Source organism: Apodemus sylvaticus, chromosome 14 (assembly GCF_947179515.1).
Source record: "Apodemus sylvaticus chromosome 14, mApoSyl1.1, whole genome shotgun sequence".
Taxonomy (NCBI): Eukaryota; Metazoa; Chordata; class Mammalia; order Rodentia; family Muridae; genus Apodemus; species Apodemus sylvaticus.
The window spans coordinates 3,124,608-3,142,127 of NC_067485.1; the positions used below are offsets into that span (position 1 = coordinate 3,124,608).

A 17,520-nucleotide genomic window follows, 5' to 3' on the forward strand; every position below is an offset into this window, starting at 1 on the left:
AACAACAGTTCCAGACTGACCAAACCACTTCTTGTGATAATGCCCTCACCTTGACCCTGCTTAGGCCTGAGAAAGACATGTCTGACTCCAGCAGTCTCCTACATGTTCCCCTTCTATAAAATAAAATAAAAGCTAAAGAATGAGTGACTGTCTTAGGTTTCTTTATAAGCAACTTTAGGTCATGTTTACAGCCATCTCTGTCTTAGCTCAAAAACATGATGCCCCTGTAAAGTTGTCACCTTGAGGATTAACCATCATTGACTACTCATCAGCTAAGGCTAGTAACTGATAATGAATTTGTATAGGTTTAGATTGAATTTGTTCAATCTATTGTTTCAGAAAGTTCATCAGACTATTGAGTAAAACTGGACCAAGGCACAATAGGATGAGTAGACCTAACCATGGTCCAAGGAGAGAAGGTAGACCAGTAGTCAGCCATGGGGAAGTGCTAAGACAAGTTTGAAACCATCCTGCATCCTTTCCCCTCAACTTCTTATGAGCCTTTAACACTTCAAATATCTTGGGTAGAGAATCTTCCATTAATCTGGTGTGATCAGCATGAAAACAACATTCTTCCTTTAGGGCAGCACATAAACCTCCTTGTTACAAAAGTAATAAATCTAAACCCCTTCTATTTTAAAGAACTACTTCAGTTAAGGACCTTACAGAATCTCTCATAAGAGACATAGCTTCTTTTAAATTCTCTAAATCTTCATCTATGGCTACTTAAAGCTCATTATAATGTTTATTTTGCATAACAAGTGAGGAAATACCAGTGCCAGATCCAATAACTCCCAACCCCAGCAAAATAGCCATAATCACAGCAGAGACAGATTCTCTGGTATTTCTACTAAGGACCAGGGTGTCATGTGGGTCCCAGGCACCTAAAAAGGCCTGTCGAGAGAAAACAGTAACACATGGAAAAAGTTGCACTAGAATACAAAATCATAGTTTTCAAAAAAAAATCGAAAGAAACAGGGAGTAATGCTGCTGCTGCAAGCCCACCAGAAATTTTCTGGTGGCACCAAATTGTCAGTAGCATTGAATATCCTATGGATGGAACAAAACTGACCATAGTTTCTGGGTAACTGACCAATGCATAAACCAGTCCCCACTACAGAAAAAGGGTAACTCTTTCATGAGATTGACACCATCGACAAGCAGCCTGATCAGAAGCCAGCCTGGTAGTTCCATTAGAGGCTGCAGCTTCATAAAATGGGGGATTGGAGTAGAGGCAGAGCCAACAACCTTTTGTAAAGTTAGGTTGACTAAAATTCAACGCTGAAAAGGATCCACTGACAAGCTTAAACAATCCCTCATGGGAAGAGGCCAAGGGGAACTGAGGGGGCATGGGTGTAGGATGACTCACCCAAAAGGGCTTTGGTGTAACATAATTTGGATGCTGCTTAAAGGGACTTGTTCCAAAAGTTCATTTGGAACAAGGCCCTTTAAACAGCCTTCTTGACATATCTAATTCTGAAAGTATTACCAGCATCATAACCTCCTGACATGTAGACTCAAATACCCCACATAAAACCCTCTGACCAATTAACCCTCTTACTATTGTCTGTGAATGAAATACCTAAGGTTGGGATAGACAGTGTTGCTTCCTTTACAAGAATAGAGATTATCCATGAACACAAAGTTCTTATGTTTCATAAAGACACCTGAGTCTTATCCCCTGAGATCCATAGTAATCAAGTCTCTACCCTTAGCCCTCCTGTAGATGGGCCCAGAAGATTCACAACCCAAGATGTACCATAAAAAGAATCACTAGAGCCACAAGTTTTTTCCATCAGTATCATGAGCAGGACATATGTAAAAATATCCTTGGGGTGACTGAGTCCAAGTGGCACAGCTAAACAAGTCCTTCCCAGAAAGGGTGATTTCCAAAAACCAGGTTCCAGGGATTGTTGTTCTTGTCACTGATATAAGTTTTATTCCTTTTCCATCTTCTATGATCCATGTCAGCTCCATTGATTCATGCAGTGAAGGTAGGAGGGAAGCCTCCACAACCATCTGGATCACAACTATCAGCATGATGCTCTTCATCTGAAATTCATAAAAATACTTTCTCGGGGACTCAGCCCTGGATCCATCATTAATTTGTTTCACCAATCTTTCTGGTAGCCATCTTGCAGAGTTAGCTTGATGATAAAAAATACAAGCAGATCCTCATCCCCATATGAGGACAGGGAAAGGGTCCTTTCCAAACTCCAGACAATGGGTCCTTCCACATGACATTTGCATATGTGGATTTGGAATCTGCATGCCAAGAACGATCAGCTGCAGATTTACCATCGTTGTCCACATTTAAAAATTTAAAATAAAAGAGAATGGTGATGTATATTTTGAGGTCTTCTTCAGTGGTACCATTCCTCCCTTTTAATTTAATAAAAAGATGTTTTAGAATGCCATTGGCTCTTTCCACAATACCTTGACCTTGTGGGTTATAGGGTATGTCTGTTTTTAAAGTAGTCTGTAATTTGCTACAAAACCTTTTTACACTATGAGAGCAATAATCAGGTGCATTTACAGTTTAAGAAGGTAGACCAATTATGGAAAACAATATAAGAGATGTGCTATAACATTGTTCACTGCCTCTCCTGTATGTAGGGAGGCTAAAATATACCCACTAAATGTATGTACACAGACATGAAGAACTTTTATCGTCCAAATTCAAGAACATGAGTAACATCCATTTGCCATAAAGCTTTGGGTATCATTCCACAAGGGGTAACTCCAAAATGAGGGACAGGAAGCAATTTAGCACAATTTGTACATTACCAGCTTGATGACTCTGATCTCAAGTTAGCCTAAATTGAAGCCATAATGCTCTAGAATTTAAATGATGTAATTTATAAGGCTCTTTAGCTTTCTGAAATTTAACAAGGAAAGCATTTCTAGTGGCAGCATCAGCTTTGACATTACCAAGTTGATAAGGCACCTGGGAGATTAGTGTGGGCTCTAAGATGTCCCAAGAAAAACTTTTTGGTACATGCTCTAATAGCATCCACACACTGTAAAAATATAGGAGCAGCTGGGTTATCTGACTTAAAATTGCCTAAAATCTCCAAAAAGGGACAGAGTAAACTACATAATGAGAATCAGAAGAGATATTAACAGCAGCATTAGCAAATTATTCCAATACCTCCAACACTGCATAGAGTTCAGTTATTTGAGCAGAAGATGCAGGAACATATAAAATAACAGTATTATCTTTATAATGATATACAGCTTTGCCATTAGCAGAGCCATCAGTAAATATTGTCAAAGCATTTACAAAAGGAGAGAAAGAAGTAATAAGAGGAAATAAAAAGGAATGCTCATTAGCAACTTGAATTAATTTATGTGGAGGGTAATAATTATCAATATCTCCATTAAAACTGATACAAGATAACAACTTTGCTGATCATTAACTATAAACCATTTTACATGTTCTCTATTAAAGGGTCCAATGATTTTTGCTAGTTCTTTGCCAAAGTATTTTAAGCTCTCAGTTCTGCCTATAATAATAAGGTCAGCAACTGATAAGTAATAGGGATAAATGACTCTCTTAGGGGAGGAAGGGAGATGAAGCCACAATAAAGGCCCTTCCTGCCATAAGAGTCCTGTGAGTAAGATTTCTGTCTGGCAAATAATTAATATGATGGGAAGGTCATAATTGACATATTCAACTCATTTATTTTGAATAGTTGATTACTGACTCTAAAGGCTGCTTAGCTTCTGTAGTAAGGGTTCTAACAGATAAAGGATCAGAATCACCTTTCAAAATGTCAAATAAGGGCTGTAATTGTCCTGTAGGTCATTTAAAGTAACATGTCAACCAATCAATGGCCCCTAACAACTTTGAAAGTCATTTAGAGTATGTAAATGCTCAGTTCTAATCTTAATTTTAAGAGAATGTGTATCTTGAGTAAAAAGCTGAAAGCCTAAATATGAATAAGCATATTGAAATTGATTTTATTCTTGAGCAACTACTAACCCAAATTTGGCTAAATGAAATTGGAGGTCCTTAAAACATGTTTGTAGGTCATCATAATTAGGATGAGCTAGGAATATATTATCCATATAATGAATTGCATATGCATGTATCCATTTTTCACAAACTGGTTGAATAGGAGCAGCAACAATTTTTTGACAGAGGGTAGGACTGTTAGCCATCCCTTGAGGCAATACTTTCCATTGAAATCTATGCATGGTTCTTTAAAATTTATAGCAGGTAAAGGAAAGGCAAATCTCTTCTTACCTTCTTCAGTGAGAGGAATATTAAAAAAGCGATCTTTAAATCTATAATAATTTTGTGAAAAATTTCAGGAAGTGAAACAGATGTGGGTAACCATGGCTGTAAAGTACCACAGCTTGTAAATTATTCACTGCTTGAAGATCCTGAAAAAAATGTTCATTTACCAGAGTTTTTCTTTATGTCGAAAATTGGTGTATTCCAGGAGGAGTTACTGACTTCAAAACGACCAGCTGCCAATTGTTCCTGCATTAACACATGAGCAGCTTCTAGTTTTTCTTCAGTTAGGGGCCACTGATCAATCCACACTGCATCATTACTTTTACAAGTTATAGGATCAGCATGGAGTACAGGAATGTCAGCAGCCCCTAGAATGATTAAACAAGTCCTTTGGTATCAATTTGACCTGAGTGAAAAATAGGCTCAGTAATCCCTTTCTGAGTCCTTTTCCAGGAACAAATGCTGTTTTAAACAGCTGAGCTGTAACTACATCATTGGGACTTTTTATAATAATACCCAGATGAGATAAAAGATCTCTTCCCCAAAGATTAATTGGCAGTCCATCCAGCACATATGGTTGAATAGATCCATGTTTTCTCTCAGCACCCCGCACCCCTCCATTCTAGTAACTCTGAACTCTGATGAGGATTTTGACTCTGACAAATACCTTTAATGTGAGTAATAGTCAGTGATTTTTTTTTTGTTTTTTGTTTTGCTTTGTTTGGATTTGTTTTTTCTTTTTCTTTTTTTTTTTCTTTTTTTTTGTTTTTGTTTTTGTTTTTGTTTTTTTTTTTTTGTTTTTTTTTTTTTTTTTTTTTTTTTGGATTTGCTTTTTCGAGACAGGGTTTCTCTGTATGTCCCTGGCTGTCCTGGAACTCACTCTGTAGACCAGGCTGGCCTTGAACTCAGAAATCTGCCTGCCTCTGCCTCCCAGAGTGCTGGGATTCCAGGCATGTGCCACCACCGCCTGACTTTGTTTTTGTTGTTGTTGTTGCTGCTGTTGTTGTTTTTTGAATACTCAGTATTAAAGGCTAAGAAGTGGGATATTCTGATTCTTTATTACTGTCATATCAGCTCCAGTTTCAATGAGCCCAGAAAATCTTTTTCTATTAATCCAGATATTTAATAGAGGCTTTTCCAATGCAGTTTGAGTAACCCAATAAATATCTGAGGAACCAATTCCTCCACAGTCTCAAGTGAGATTAACATTTTTGTGTTCTGAGGGTAGTAAAGGCAACAGTAATAATTGAGCAACCTACTGGCCAACATCAATAGGTATTATGTCTTTAGTAACAGTGACCATAATTTTAATTTCCCCTTTATAGGCTTAGTTAATAACTGCAGGAAACACCTGAAGTCTCTTCATGGTGGATCTACTTCTACCTAAGACCAAAAACTTTTTTTAAAGGGCCAAAGACTCCATTAGAGAAAGGCTCAGGTCCCATTCCTGGGGTTAGTTAGAGGTCCAAGCCTGCGCTTCCTGGGGTTGCTGTTTTGAGACCATGAATGGATTCTTGTTCAGAGTGGTCCTTTCTGTTCTGATTCTTTGCTAACAGCATTACCCTTGCAAAGATCATATAATTCTTTAAGTAATGCCCGATTTTCCTTTTCTAATCAGATCTGCATATGGAGCTGCTGATTTTATGACGGAGTTCTTTATGAAAATCTACCACTCCCACTACCTGCCCATGAGGGCTATAGGATGGTGGCCAATTAAAAGGAGGCCAATATTCTTTATGATATCTTAAAGCCTCTTCTTCTAACTTCTCTGCATTTCCTGTTTCTAAATCACTTTCTTATGAAGTTGCCGAGTCTTTAATGACCTCAGAAAGTATCTTCTTTTTTTATTGATGATGGAAACTTTCTGCTTGCCTTCCCTGGTGCCAACATTCTTCTTAACATTATCCTCATTTCTACACTTTGAAGTTTGTGAGAGCTCTTCCTTAAGACTAATTTCCAATTCTTTTAAATCAGGGTAAATATTTTCTTTTAATTTCTTTTTCTCAATCCCTTTGTGATTTCGCAGACTTAGATTGGCTCTTAATGAAAGCCTATTCTTCACTATCTAAACTAATTAAACTAAAACTTTTTTTTAATTTAGAAATTGACTTCATTTTCTGCAATAACTTTTCTGACCCTCTGTTACAGCTGCCGAGACTGAAACAGATGGGTTTTTTAAAAAGTCATTAATTAGGCTCCAATAGGAAAAGACTGTTACAGGAACTTTATCAAGTCTCATAATTCTATAATAATCTTGAAAAGCATCTCCTACTCACTTCCAATGTTTTGAATCAATTGTAACTTCATTGGGAACCAAGGACGTGTTTCCTCAGTAATATCAAAACATTTTCTTAAATCCTTAATTTTAATCTTTACTCCTTACCTCTGAAGCATCTGCTTTAACTGTCCCATGTACTTTTCATCCTGACTTATGTCCTGCCCCATTATTTATGACACAAAAGAAATTGCCATGTTAGCAATCACTTACTTTCACTTTACTCCACAATGCTGTGTTTTCTCAGAAAGTCCTTCATTCAATGTATCATACTTCTGGTCCCTCATTTGGGTGCCAAGGAAACCCATCTGTGGATTCTCAAAGAGGTTCCTGAGGGGTAGAGTGAAGACCTAGGGCCAAGAGACAAGAGAAATGGGGACAAGACAGGATTCTAATCAAGTTTCATTTAATGCAGGTAACATATATTGCTTTCCTGATCTAAGGAAGCAGATAATGCCAGAGTCAATGTACAAACAGTATGAAACTGCTATGTGTGCTGGTTTCAAATAAAATGACCCTCATAGACCCATAGAGAATTGAATTATTAGGATGTGTAGCCTCATAGAAACAGGTGTTGCTTTTTTGAGATGTTGTATAACTAGGGGTTGTGCTTTGAGGTCTCAGATGCTCAAGTCATTACTAGTGAGGCACTCATTTCTTTTGGATCAAGATGTGGAACTCTGATCTTTCTCAAGCACCATATCTGCTTGCATGTAGCCTTAAGAGCAATAGACTAAAAAGGACTCTGAATTTGGAAGCAAGTCCCAGTTAAATGTTTTCCTGTATAAGAATGACCATGGTCATGTTGTTTCTTTAAGTAGCATATAATAGGACATTATAAAACCTTAGTAAAGGATGGTATTTTGGCAGTATTTGCTGGGTTCTAATTTCTTTTCAAGTGGTCCACTTTCAATGCTGGTACAGAGGAAACTACTTTCAATATGATGATGGTAAGGAAAACCAAACATGGTGATGGTCAGACAAATTCCTAAATAGAAAATTGAAGTGAGGGGTACTGTAGTTGAGGACATGGGTTAGAAGATTATTGTTTTAGAAATCTAGAGGTTCTCTAAAGAAAAGTAAATCTTTCCAGAGATCAATAAGGTAGTACTTGCACATCAATGTTTTTATCTCTAAGGCTACTGAGATGGACTTATCTTTCGAAAAAGTGGGAACTATGAGGTTATCTATGTGCTTGCTATCCAGTGAACAGATTGACAGTTTATAGTTCTTGACAATAGGTTGTTGCTGTTGATGGGCCTGGTGCTGTTTGTATTCAAAGGCTAATTCTGCTCTCCTGGCAATGACTCAGGGCAAGGAGTGAGTAATACTCAGGTGACTTCTTGTAAACCAATCCCCAAATGAATAAAGAAGCAAATCACAAGACAAGTAGGGAGAACTTCCAGGTTGGACAGAAGAAGAGAGGAGGCAGGAGAGTGAGTTTTTTTTTTTTTTTTTTTTTTTTTTTTGTAGGGGGGGCGGATAATGTGAGGACAAAATGTCGCTACTAGTGTCTCCCGGTTTCAATGGTGGATCCATAAGGATTTGTCACCAGAGAATTTAGATTTAATAAGGCTTACAAGATTAGGATTTTAGTTGTTTTGCCCAGAGATTGAGTTACCATAATCTCTGAAATAAGTTTGAGTTGTGTTTTCCTTCATGTGGTGGCTCGTGTGGGTTCAAGAAAGAAAGGTAAGACAGAAAAGTGTTTTTTTCCCTGAGGTGAATCACAAAGGCCTTGGGAGATTTGAAGCACAGGGTTGGTGTCTTCATAGTGATTTGCCAGTGGGAACCTATGGAGCTGGGCAGAGAGATTGTGGAGCTCTGAGTCAGTCACCAAAAGATGAAAACAGGTTGGACATTGCCTTCCAGTTCTTGACTGAGGCAGAGAGTTGCAGGCACAAATGTAGGAATGAGATGGCTCTATATTTTAAAATATTTCCCACAACAGCTTCTCCATTTAAATTGTAAAGAAAAGCCAGACAGTTTCAGGGTACACTGAGAGCAAGGAAATTTACCTTGCCTCTTAGGGTTTAGACTTGAATGTTGTTGTCTTCTTTGAGGATCAATTTACCCTAAATATTCTTATGAATGCCATGCCTGATACAATTCGGGGGCAGGAAAGTGTCATTCTCAGGTTTGTGTTCTCATAGGATACCATCCAAGTTGTAAATGAAACAGGAAATGTGATACTCTTTTATGAAGAAAACCATTTTCCTTGAGCTACTCATGAGGCAAAATGTTATATATGAAGTGATTGACATCTAGCCCTGCAGGACAAGTAGGATAAGATCTAGTTAGAGTCTGTAAGTCTGAAGCCTGAAGTTTAATTGCATCACTGCATAACAAAGTAGAAGAAGGCCAAAGTTGAAGGGCAGGATTGACTTGCACCAGAGACTTGGGATTTAAAGCCTGAATAAAGTGTTGTTGGCCCAGATTCCGGGAATCCAGTAACCTTCAGAAAACTGTGCAGTGGACTGAAGCAGCAGCAGTCACCACAGGTGACGTCTTGCATCCACCAGAGCAGAAAAGTAAGTGTCCATGGGAGAGACCCTTGAGAGACTCCATGGATACTCAGTCAGTGGCCCAGAAATGAGAATATTCTCTTATCCTCAGTAGCCACGCTGTATGAACTTAGAGAAGGGTGAAGAAGCTGATATCTCCTGGGTTCAGGTTTTTATAGGTTCTCATTACGTGAAAGTTTGGTTCTCTCTGGCATACTGACATCTGGTACTATATAGAGTAGGGACATATTCATCTAATCCTGATCCTACAGAGATAATTTTTGTGCACATCACCACAGGATATAAATTACTTTCATGGTTGTAATGAACAGGTATAGTAGCAGGTGATGTGTCTCTAGACAAAAGCTATTGAGGGAATGGCTTATGAGACCCAGCATATCTTAATCTGAATTTCAAGTAGTGACTTTCTCTAGTACCTCCCCTTCATTGATGGTCCTGTCTCATAATGGCTTTTCTTTGTAACTTTTTCCTCACTAGGGTAATATGTGTTCTTTGAAAGACCTAAGGTTGGGACAGATGGATTAAGAGCAGTAGAACATTCCTAATTTTGTGAGGAGGTGTTAAGAATTAATATTAAAATAAGCATATCTATTTATGTATGTTAGGCAGAAATATGATGTCACGTGGCTCCCCAATAATAAGGAAACCTTGTGCTATGTAAGAGAAGCTTTGCTTTATTCAAATTCTTGGTTACCTATATCACAATTCCATAGTTTTATATGTTTTGAGCATTGTTATCTTGATAAATTTCTACTTAATATGCAGTGTGCATTCCTTGAATTGTTGTCATATGCTGCATTTCTCACCTTATCTATCTATCTATCTATCTATCTATCTATCTATCTATCTATCTATCTACCATATCTATCATCTACCTATCACATATTTATCACATTTATCTATCTTTCTATCATTTATCTATCTCTCTATCATTTATCTATCTATCTATCTATCATCTACTTATCATATATTTATCACATCTATCTATCTATCATCTGTCTTGTACAGAGCCATATTTGGGAGTCATACCTTGACATTGATCAAGGACAATCCCTGCCATTGGGCTGGAATCTGCTATTAGGGCATAATAGGGAAGTAGGTTAAGGCAGGGATTTTTATCCTTGGGTGGAGTGCTCGGAGTGAAGGTTAAGCTCCTTGTTCCTCCACATCTCTGAATTCCTGAATTAAGCAGGCGACCCACCCAGCTGCTGGAGCAGTCGAGACAAGAACCTCTAGGAGAAGCTAGACAACTTCCACCGGCAGAGTCTGGGGGGGAAGGGTTTGCCCAAATTGTTAAAAGATCTGACAGCCATTAAAACTTCAGCCTTGATCAGTGAGACATTGTCCTGGCCCTCCTTCCTTTCACCCCTCTCCCATTCATCACTTAGCTTCTGTTCCAGCAACCCAGTTCATAATAGCTGCAGGCAGCTATGGAATACAACACTATCTATCTATCTATCTATCTATCTATCTATCTATCTATCTATCTATCTATCTATCATCTATCATCTATCTAACATTGACCTATCTATCATCTATTATCTATTTATTTATATATTTATCTTTCATATATTATATCTGGTTGGATGTTTCTTCAATTATTCCACATGCTGTGCTTTTTTGGATAAACTAAATATCACTCATTAAGCCTTTAGTCTATATATATATATATATATATATATATATATATATATATATATATATATATATATATATATATATATATATATTTAATGATTTCCAAAATCTCTGGATAAATATTTGGAAGAATGGTTTAAATAATTTTATCTAACATGGATGTTTTTGTTTCTCAGGAAGGAGTAAGAAGGCATTTCAGAAGTATTGGTGTAGTCACATCTTCATTCTCTTCCCTCTTTACATTCTTGAGATATGATTCGTGCTGTCTTCCTGGTTATCCTGTGCTTAGGAACGGCCTCATCATCACCAGCACCTGATCCTGTTTTGGATGCTGAATGGCAGAAGTGGAAAATAAAATATGAAAAAACATACAGTCTGGTTGGTAATTTTGCAATTGTCCAGAGGGAACCCAGAGAGCTTGTTGATAGAATATGAGCATAACAGAGTCCATAGAAACTGCCTTTTCCTGAAGAATTATATAAATCCAGGTGAGCATAGGGTGGTCAGATCTCTGTTCTTAGATATGTGGCAAATGGTTTGCTTTAGCGTATTGAGATCTCTCTCTCTGGTTTGTCTTCACCCATTGCAGCAAGTACTTGGCCAGGTTCTGCAGTGATTAAAAACAAGCCATCCATTATTTTCATTTCCAGGAGGAAGAAGAGCAGAAGAGAGTAGTATGGGAAGAAAATATGAAGAAGATCAAACTGCATAATGGGGAGAATGGCCTGGGGAAGCATGGTTTCACCATGGAAATGAATGCCTTTGGTGACATGGTAACTGTGACATATGCAGCATCACAATGTGTTTTTATCTTCAATTCATTGGTGTCTTTTGTTTTTCAGTGATGTATGTATTTTTTTCCTTAAAGACAGGTGAAGAATTCAAGAAAATGATGATTGAAATCCCAATCCCAACTGTCAAGAAAGGAAAAAGTGTCCAGAAACGTCTGTCTGCTAGCTTGCCCAAATTTATAAACTGGAAAAAGAGAGGTTATGTTACCCCTGTGCGGAGACAGGTATTACTATGTCACTTGCCCATCTTCCTCATTCACTGAGGAAATTGGGAAGGGGCATGTCTGTGTGGAATAAGTGAGTTCATTTTTATGAAGTTTTTATTCTTCTTGTGCTTTTTAAAAAAGGCATAACAATCATCTCAACCCACCATTCCCTCAGTATTGCATCTCCACATAGTGTCTCCCATCATGTCATTAGACTTCATATCATCTTTCATTACAATTTATAACCTTCCCATGTGTGCATGTATGTTGATGAGCACTATTTGTCCTGAGCAAACCACCAGCAATCAAGTTTCCCAAAAGACTAACCTTCTTTCAATAGGCCTTTATCAAATGCTAGTGCTTAATTTTCTGACATAGTATTCAGCTTTCTGATTTGGAGTTGCTATGTGTGTGAGTTATTGTCTCTTGTTCTCTGCTTAGGGCAGTTGTAACTCTTGTTGGGCTATTTCTGTGACTGGTGCCATAGAAGGACAGATGTTCCGGAAAACAGGCCAACTGATCCCTCTGAGTGAACAGAACCTAGTGGACTGCTCTAGACCTCAAGGCAACAGGGGGTGTTATTTAGGCAATACATACCTTGCATTGCAGTATGTAAAGGAAAATGGAGGTCTAGAGTCTGACGCAACCTATCCATATGAAGAAAAGGTACGTGGATTTTTTTATGCTATTGTCATATCAGGGTTGTTTTTGCAGTACTGTTTTTTCAGTTTTGCCTATTGGTTTGGTTTCTATTTAGTTGATGCTACTTCTACAAACACTGAGAACATGTAAAACCTTCATATGAAATATACATACCTTCACTATGGAAATCTCTTATTGACAGTGAGATCGAAATGGGTGTTACTGTTAACATGAATTTCAGTTCCTAATCCCTCAGTAATATTTTATTTCCTGGCATAATTTATAAAAGCACAGATGTGGGGAGACTCTACTGCAAAGACAAGAGTGTGGTACTGTCTCTTGCTCCACAGGGCCCAGAGAGAAGTAATCTGTTAATGTAACTCTTTATATTTTCAAGGAAGGATTATGCAGGTACAATCCAGAAAATTCTACTGCTAGTATCAGAGGCATTGAGTTTGTCCCAAAGAATGAGGATGCCCTTATGAATGCTGTGGCAACTGTAGGGCCCATTTCTGTTGCAGTCGATGCAAGGCATGAATCTTTCCTGTTCTATAAAAGAGGTAAGAATGTGGCCTTTTAGATATTACTTGAAAAAAATCTGTGGTGTTCCATGGCATTTCTGTTCAACATTCCATGTGGGTTTGCATATTTTACAGCTATCCATTCAATAATCTTGTGCATCACTTGTACTTGATATGACCTCCCACTAGCATGTGAGCAATGCATAGTCCATAAAATTTACTGTTTAGCTTAATTTGCCACCTTTTCCTATGACTCTAAGTCCATAGTCTTAGTGAAAAGGAATTTCTAGAATAACTTAATGAGAGTTTTGAATTAAGGAACTTACGGTCTGGGGTGCCTGCTTGCAAAGGAGTTCTCTCAGTAAAAACACAAAATGTGAATGAATCATCTTCTATGCATGTTGGTGATCACATGGATTTCTCTGGATTCCAGTGAGAACTTATATCATGATTCCGGTCAGTGTCCCATCCTATGGTTACTTGGGTTTCCGTCACTTCAGTGAAATCAGAAAACAGCTCAATTATTGTTGGTGATCACTGTCCTTATCAGGTTCCTGGGCCTTTCACTGCTTTATGAATTTTATATTTCAGGTATATATCACGAACCAAACTGCAGTAGCTCTGTTGTCACACATGCTATGTTACTGGTTGGCTATGGCTTTTTAGGAATTGAATCAGATGGCAGGAAGTACTGGCTGGTCAAGAACAGGTATAAACTGCCAAAATTATTTATATTTGGATTTGGAAGGAGATATTTTCCAGTTTTAGTGACAGTTTCCAGAAGTCCTAGAAAATAGTGTTCCACTGAAGTTAAACAAAAACGTTGTCTTTTACTTTATTTTCTCTTATGTATGTGAATGGTGTGTGTGCATATTGCCCTATGTGACTGTGTGCTTATGTGTATGTGTGTGAATATCTGTGTGTACACACATGTTTATGGACACTTGTCTGTGTGCTTGCTTATATACAGACCATAAATTCACATGGGTTTTCTTCTTCACTTGTCCTCCACTTATCAGTAAAGGTAGAGAATCCTGCTGATCCTAGAGTTCATTCTCTGGGTTAGTGTGTCCACCCTGTGAATCCCAATTATGTCCTGCCTATTGGAATTCAAACTTGGTATTACAGTTACCTGGCATTTAAGTTTTATTATTTTTATTTATATATAAGCTTGTATGATTAAATGCTTTATGTTAGCAAATGTCTCTTGAAACCTAAAATATAGTATCACATTACCTGAAACTCCAGGAAGAGGGGTGTGTGTTCTGAATGACACTGTTGTTGGGTGGGAACCCTTGACCTCATTTTCTCACTGAGCCATCTTCAGCTCCTCTCCCCTCATCTTGGCTTTCAATTAGATCCTGAATTTGAATGTCAATCTTTTATTTTGCATGTCAGGACATGACCCTCTTTTGTATCTTGACAGCTGGATGAACCAATTCCTACTACCAGGTCACAATGTTAATCTGCTGGTTTCTTTAGGTGCTAATATCATGCTTGTGACATTGATTTTCTACAATATAACACAATCATTTCTGAACCACCAATGAGAGGAGATTTGTCATATCATTTCCTTGCTGAAATTTTCTTATTCATGTTTGAGAAAATTCTTGGTTCCAAGAAGTTCACCCTCTGCTTTTTCTTGTGCTTTCTATTACATTGTCTTCTGGCTCAATGCTCAAAGAAGGAGTTTATAATAATTCAATGTGGTGTAATTTTCAGTAAATGGAAAATATGATTTCTTTCAGCATGGGTATACAATGGGGCAATAGAGGCTATATGAAGCTTGCCAAAGACCAGGGAAACCACTGTGGAATTGCTACATATGCACTTTACCCCAGAGTGTGAACTGCCTGGTGGTGACAAGGAAGGAATGGACAGAAGACAACATGAAGGGAAGAAGCACTTTCATTTCAAAATAACTGGCTACTGTTGTGAATAAAAGAGTGCAGTCTTTGAAAATCCAGTTGTGATGTCAATTTTGTGACATAGTCTTGTAACATATGACAATTACTCTAACTGATGGCATACACTGGTTTTTATTTGTTTTATATAACATTGTTATTTTTATTTTTCAAGTAACATATTAAGGCTTTAAAAATAAATGTTTCTTTAAATGCTGCTCAGCCAATTGGAATTCTTCTATTGAGAGTTCCCTGTTTAGATCTATACACCATTTTTAACTTGGATGATTTTTGGTATTTAATTTCTTGAGTTCTTTATGTATTTTGGATATTAGTCCTCTATCAGTTATGGAGTTAGTAAAATTCTTTTTCTGTTCTGGTGGGATCCAGCCTGGCATCCAGTTTGGGTATCAGGGGAAGGCAGTGAAGGGTGGCATTGGTGAACAGGGACAAAGTTGATGACTTTTGGTGATTAACTCTATTTAACTCTTTAATATTCTGTGGCCAAATGCTGAGGCTCCTGGAAATTAGATCCTTCTTATAGCAGTAAGGGATTAAGAAGGGCAATTTAGTTGCTAGGACAGTTTTCTCTTTGACTCCTGGGTCCATCACTAATCAGGCAAGTGGCTCAGAGTTTGTTAACTCTTTGTGAACTAGAGAGAAAATAAAAGAAAGAAAGTAAGTGGGCGGTGGTGACACACGCCTTTCGCCCCAGCACTTGGGAGGCAGAGGCAGGCAGATTTCTGAGTTCGAGGTAGCCAGTTCTACAGAGTGAGTTCCAGGGCAGCCAGGTCTACACAGAGAAACCCTGCATCAAAACAACAGCAACAGCAACAACAGAACAAAAAATCAAAAAAAAAAAAAAGAAAAGAAAGAAAGAAAGAAAGAAAGTAAGCCAAACAGAAAAAACAAGCACTCTGTATGAAGTTGGAGGAAGAAAAGCTACAATTGTCCTGTATTGCTGTTTTCACTTTTATACTTTCTCTAAAGATTACTCCCTATAACTATCAGGTAGAACTGATACAGCAGGACAATTGTTTACATGATTTTCTAAACACTTTATCATTTCATAAGTTCACAGTAAGTTTAAGGTAATAGCTCATGTCATAGATTGATAAGTTGTTACAGCAGAATTGTTGACATTTCTTCATTAAACTATTATCTGACTAAACATTATCTGTTTTCTAGATCCATCAGTTCATCATGAGTTAGTTTATGTATCTATGTATGTGTGTACATACATAAGTAATTATGTGTGTGTATGTATATATGTATGTATGTATGTATGTATGTATGTATGTATGTATGTATATGAGTACACAGTATCTGTCTTCAGACACACCAGAAGAGGGCATCAGATACTGTTACATATTTTTCTTAGCCTCCATGTGGTTGCTGGGATTTGAAAACAAGACCTCTGGAAAAGCAGTCAGTGCTATTAACTGCTGAGCCATCTCTCCTGCCCCTCACTAGAACTTTAAAGAAATAATTTTTACATCACAAGGTAGCACTGCTTTGTCCTGAGACAAGTCATCTACCTTGTCTTATTATTTTGAATTCATGTATAGATAAACTAGTCAATATTTATTTTCAGTCCTTATACTGCTATGAATTGTCGATTTCCAGTATATGACCTTCAGTTACCAGATCACAGTCTCATATCTAACCTAGGAGCAACGTTTTACTTGATTGTGAATTTGTTCCAAGTCTTTTCCTAGTGCGATTAGCCTGTGACAGTGAAGGCTTACAGAGCTCTATTTGTAGCTTTCATTCTATAGAGGGCTTGAAATTTCCTATATCAGTTTAAGAGTCCTGAAAAATTATTATCAGAATTTATGAAATCATCAATTCACCTATACAGCATTGCTACAAGAGAGTACATCTTCATGTTGATCTGCAAGGAATTTGCCCAATAGTGTGTGCAGATACCCAGGAATCATTAAACTATGTAATAGTCATAAGAACAACATATTAATAGCAAGACACAATCTTGGGATGAAATCTCTGAGGTACCCTGGATATCAGAGCTCACTCATTGCTGCCATGCAAAATGGTGGGCCATCTTCAGAAAATTCACTTGTTTTCCTAGCCTTTCCAAGATGGCTCTGTCACCATATTGTAGGTTGCTGCCTTGTCTGAATGGTAGTATCTTTTGCCTTACAGAATATTTTCAGTTTAATGAGGTCCCATTTATTTATCATTAATCTAAATGCCTGTTGTATTGGTAGAAAGCCTTTTTCATTTTCTTTTTTTTTTTGTCTTTTTTTTTATTCGATATATTTTTTATTTACATTTCAAATGATTTCCCCTTTTCTAGCCCCCCCACTCCCCGAAAGTCCCATAAGCCCCCTTTTCTCCCCCTGTCCTCCCACCCACCCCTTCCCACTTCCCCGTTCTGGTTTTGCCCTATACTTCTTCACTGCGTTTTTCTAGAACAAGGTGCCACTCCTCCTTTCTTCTTGTACCTCATTTGATGTGTGGATTATGTTTGGGGTATTCCAGTTTTCTAGGTTAATATCCACTTATTAGTGAGTGCATACCATGATTCACCTTTTGAGTCTGGGTTACCTCACTTAGTATGATGTTTTCTAGCTCCATCCATTTGCCTAAGAATTTCATGAATTCATTGTTTCTAATGGCTGAATAGTACTCCATTGTGTAGATATACCACATTTTTTTGCATCCACTCTTCTGTTGAGGGATACCTGGGTTCTTTCCAGCATCTGGCAATTATAAATAGGGCTGCTATGAACATAGTAGAGCATGTATCCTTAT

General features: G+C 37.7%; 1 protein-coding gene across 1 annotated transcript; it reads left to right on the forward strand.

The window, feature by feature from the left end:
• Positions 1–10,933: 10,933 nt before the first annotated feature.
• Positions 10,934–14,689, forward strand: LOC127664819 (cathepsin M). Its single transcript, XM_052157004.1, has 7 exons — positions 10,934–11,059; positions 11,332–11,454; positions 11,550–11,696; positions 12,120–12,344; positions 12,718–12,880; positions 13,433–13,550; positions 14,590–14,689. The coding sequence occupies exons 1-7, from the start codon at positions 10,934–10,936 to the stop codon at positions 14,687–14,689; spliced, it is 1,002 nt and encodes a 333-aa protein (XP_052012964.1).
• The last annotated feature ends 2,831 nt before the right edge of the window (positions 14,690–17,520 follow it).

Excerpts from the sequence above, each read along its gene's own strand:
- LOC127664819 (XM_052157004.1), top strand. The coding sequence starts at position 10,934 with ATGATTCGTGCTGTCTTCCTGGTTATCCTGTGCTTAGGAACGGCCTCA. Across the intron at positions 12,881-13,432 it reads TTTCCTGTTCTATAAAAGAG|GTATATATCACGAACCAAAC; the intron begins GTAAGAATGTGG and ends TTTATATTTCAG. Across the intron at positions 13,551-14,589 it reads TACTGGCTGGTCAAGAACAG|CATGGGTATACAATGGGGCA; the intron begins GTATAAACTGCC and ends GATTTCTTTCAG.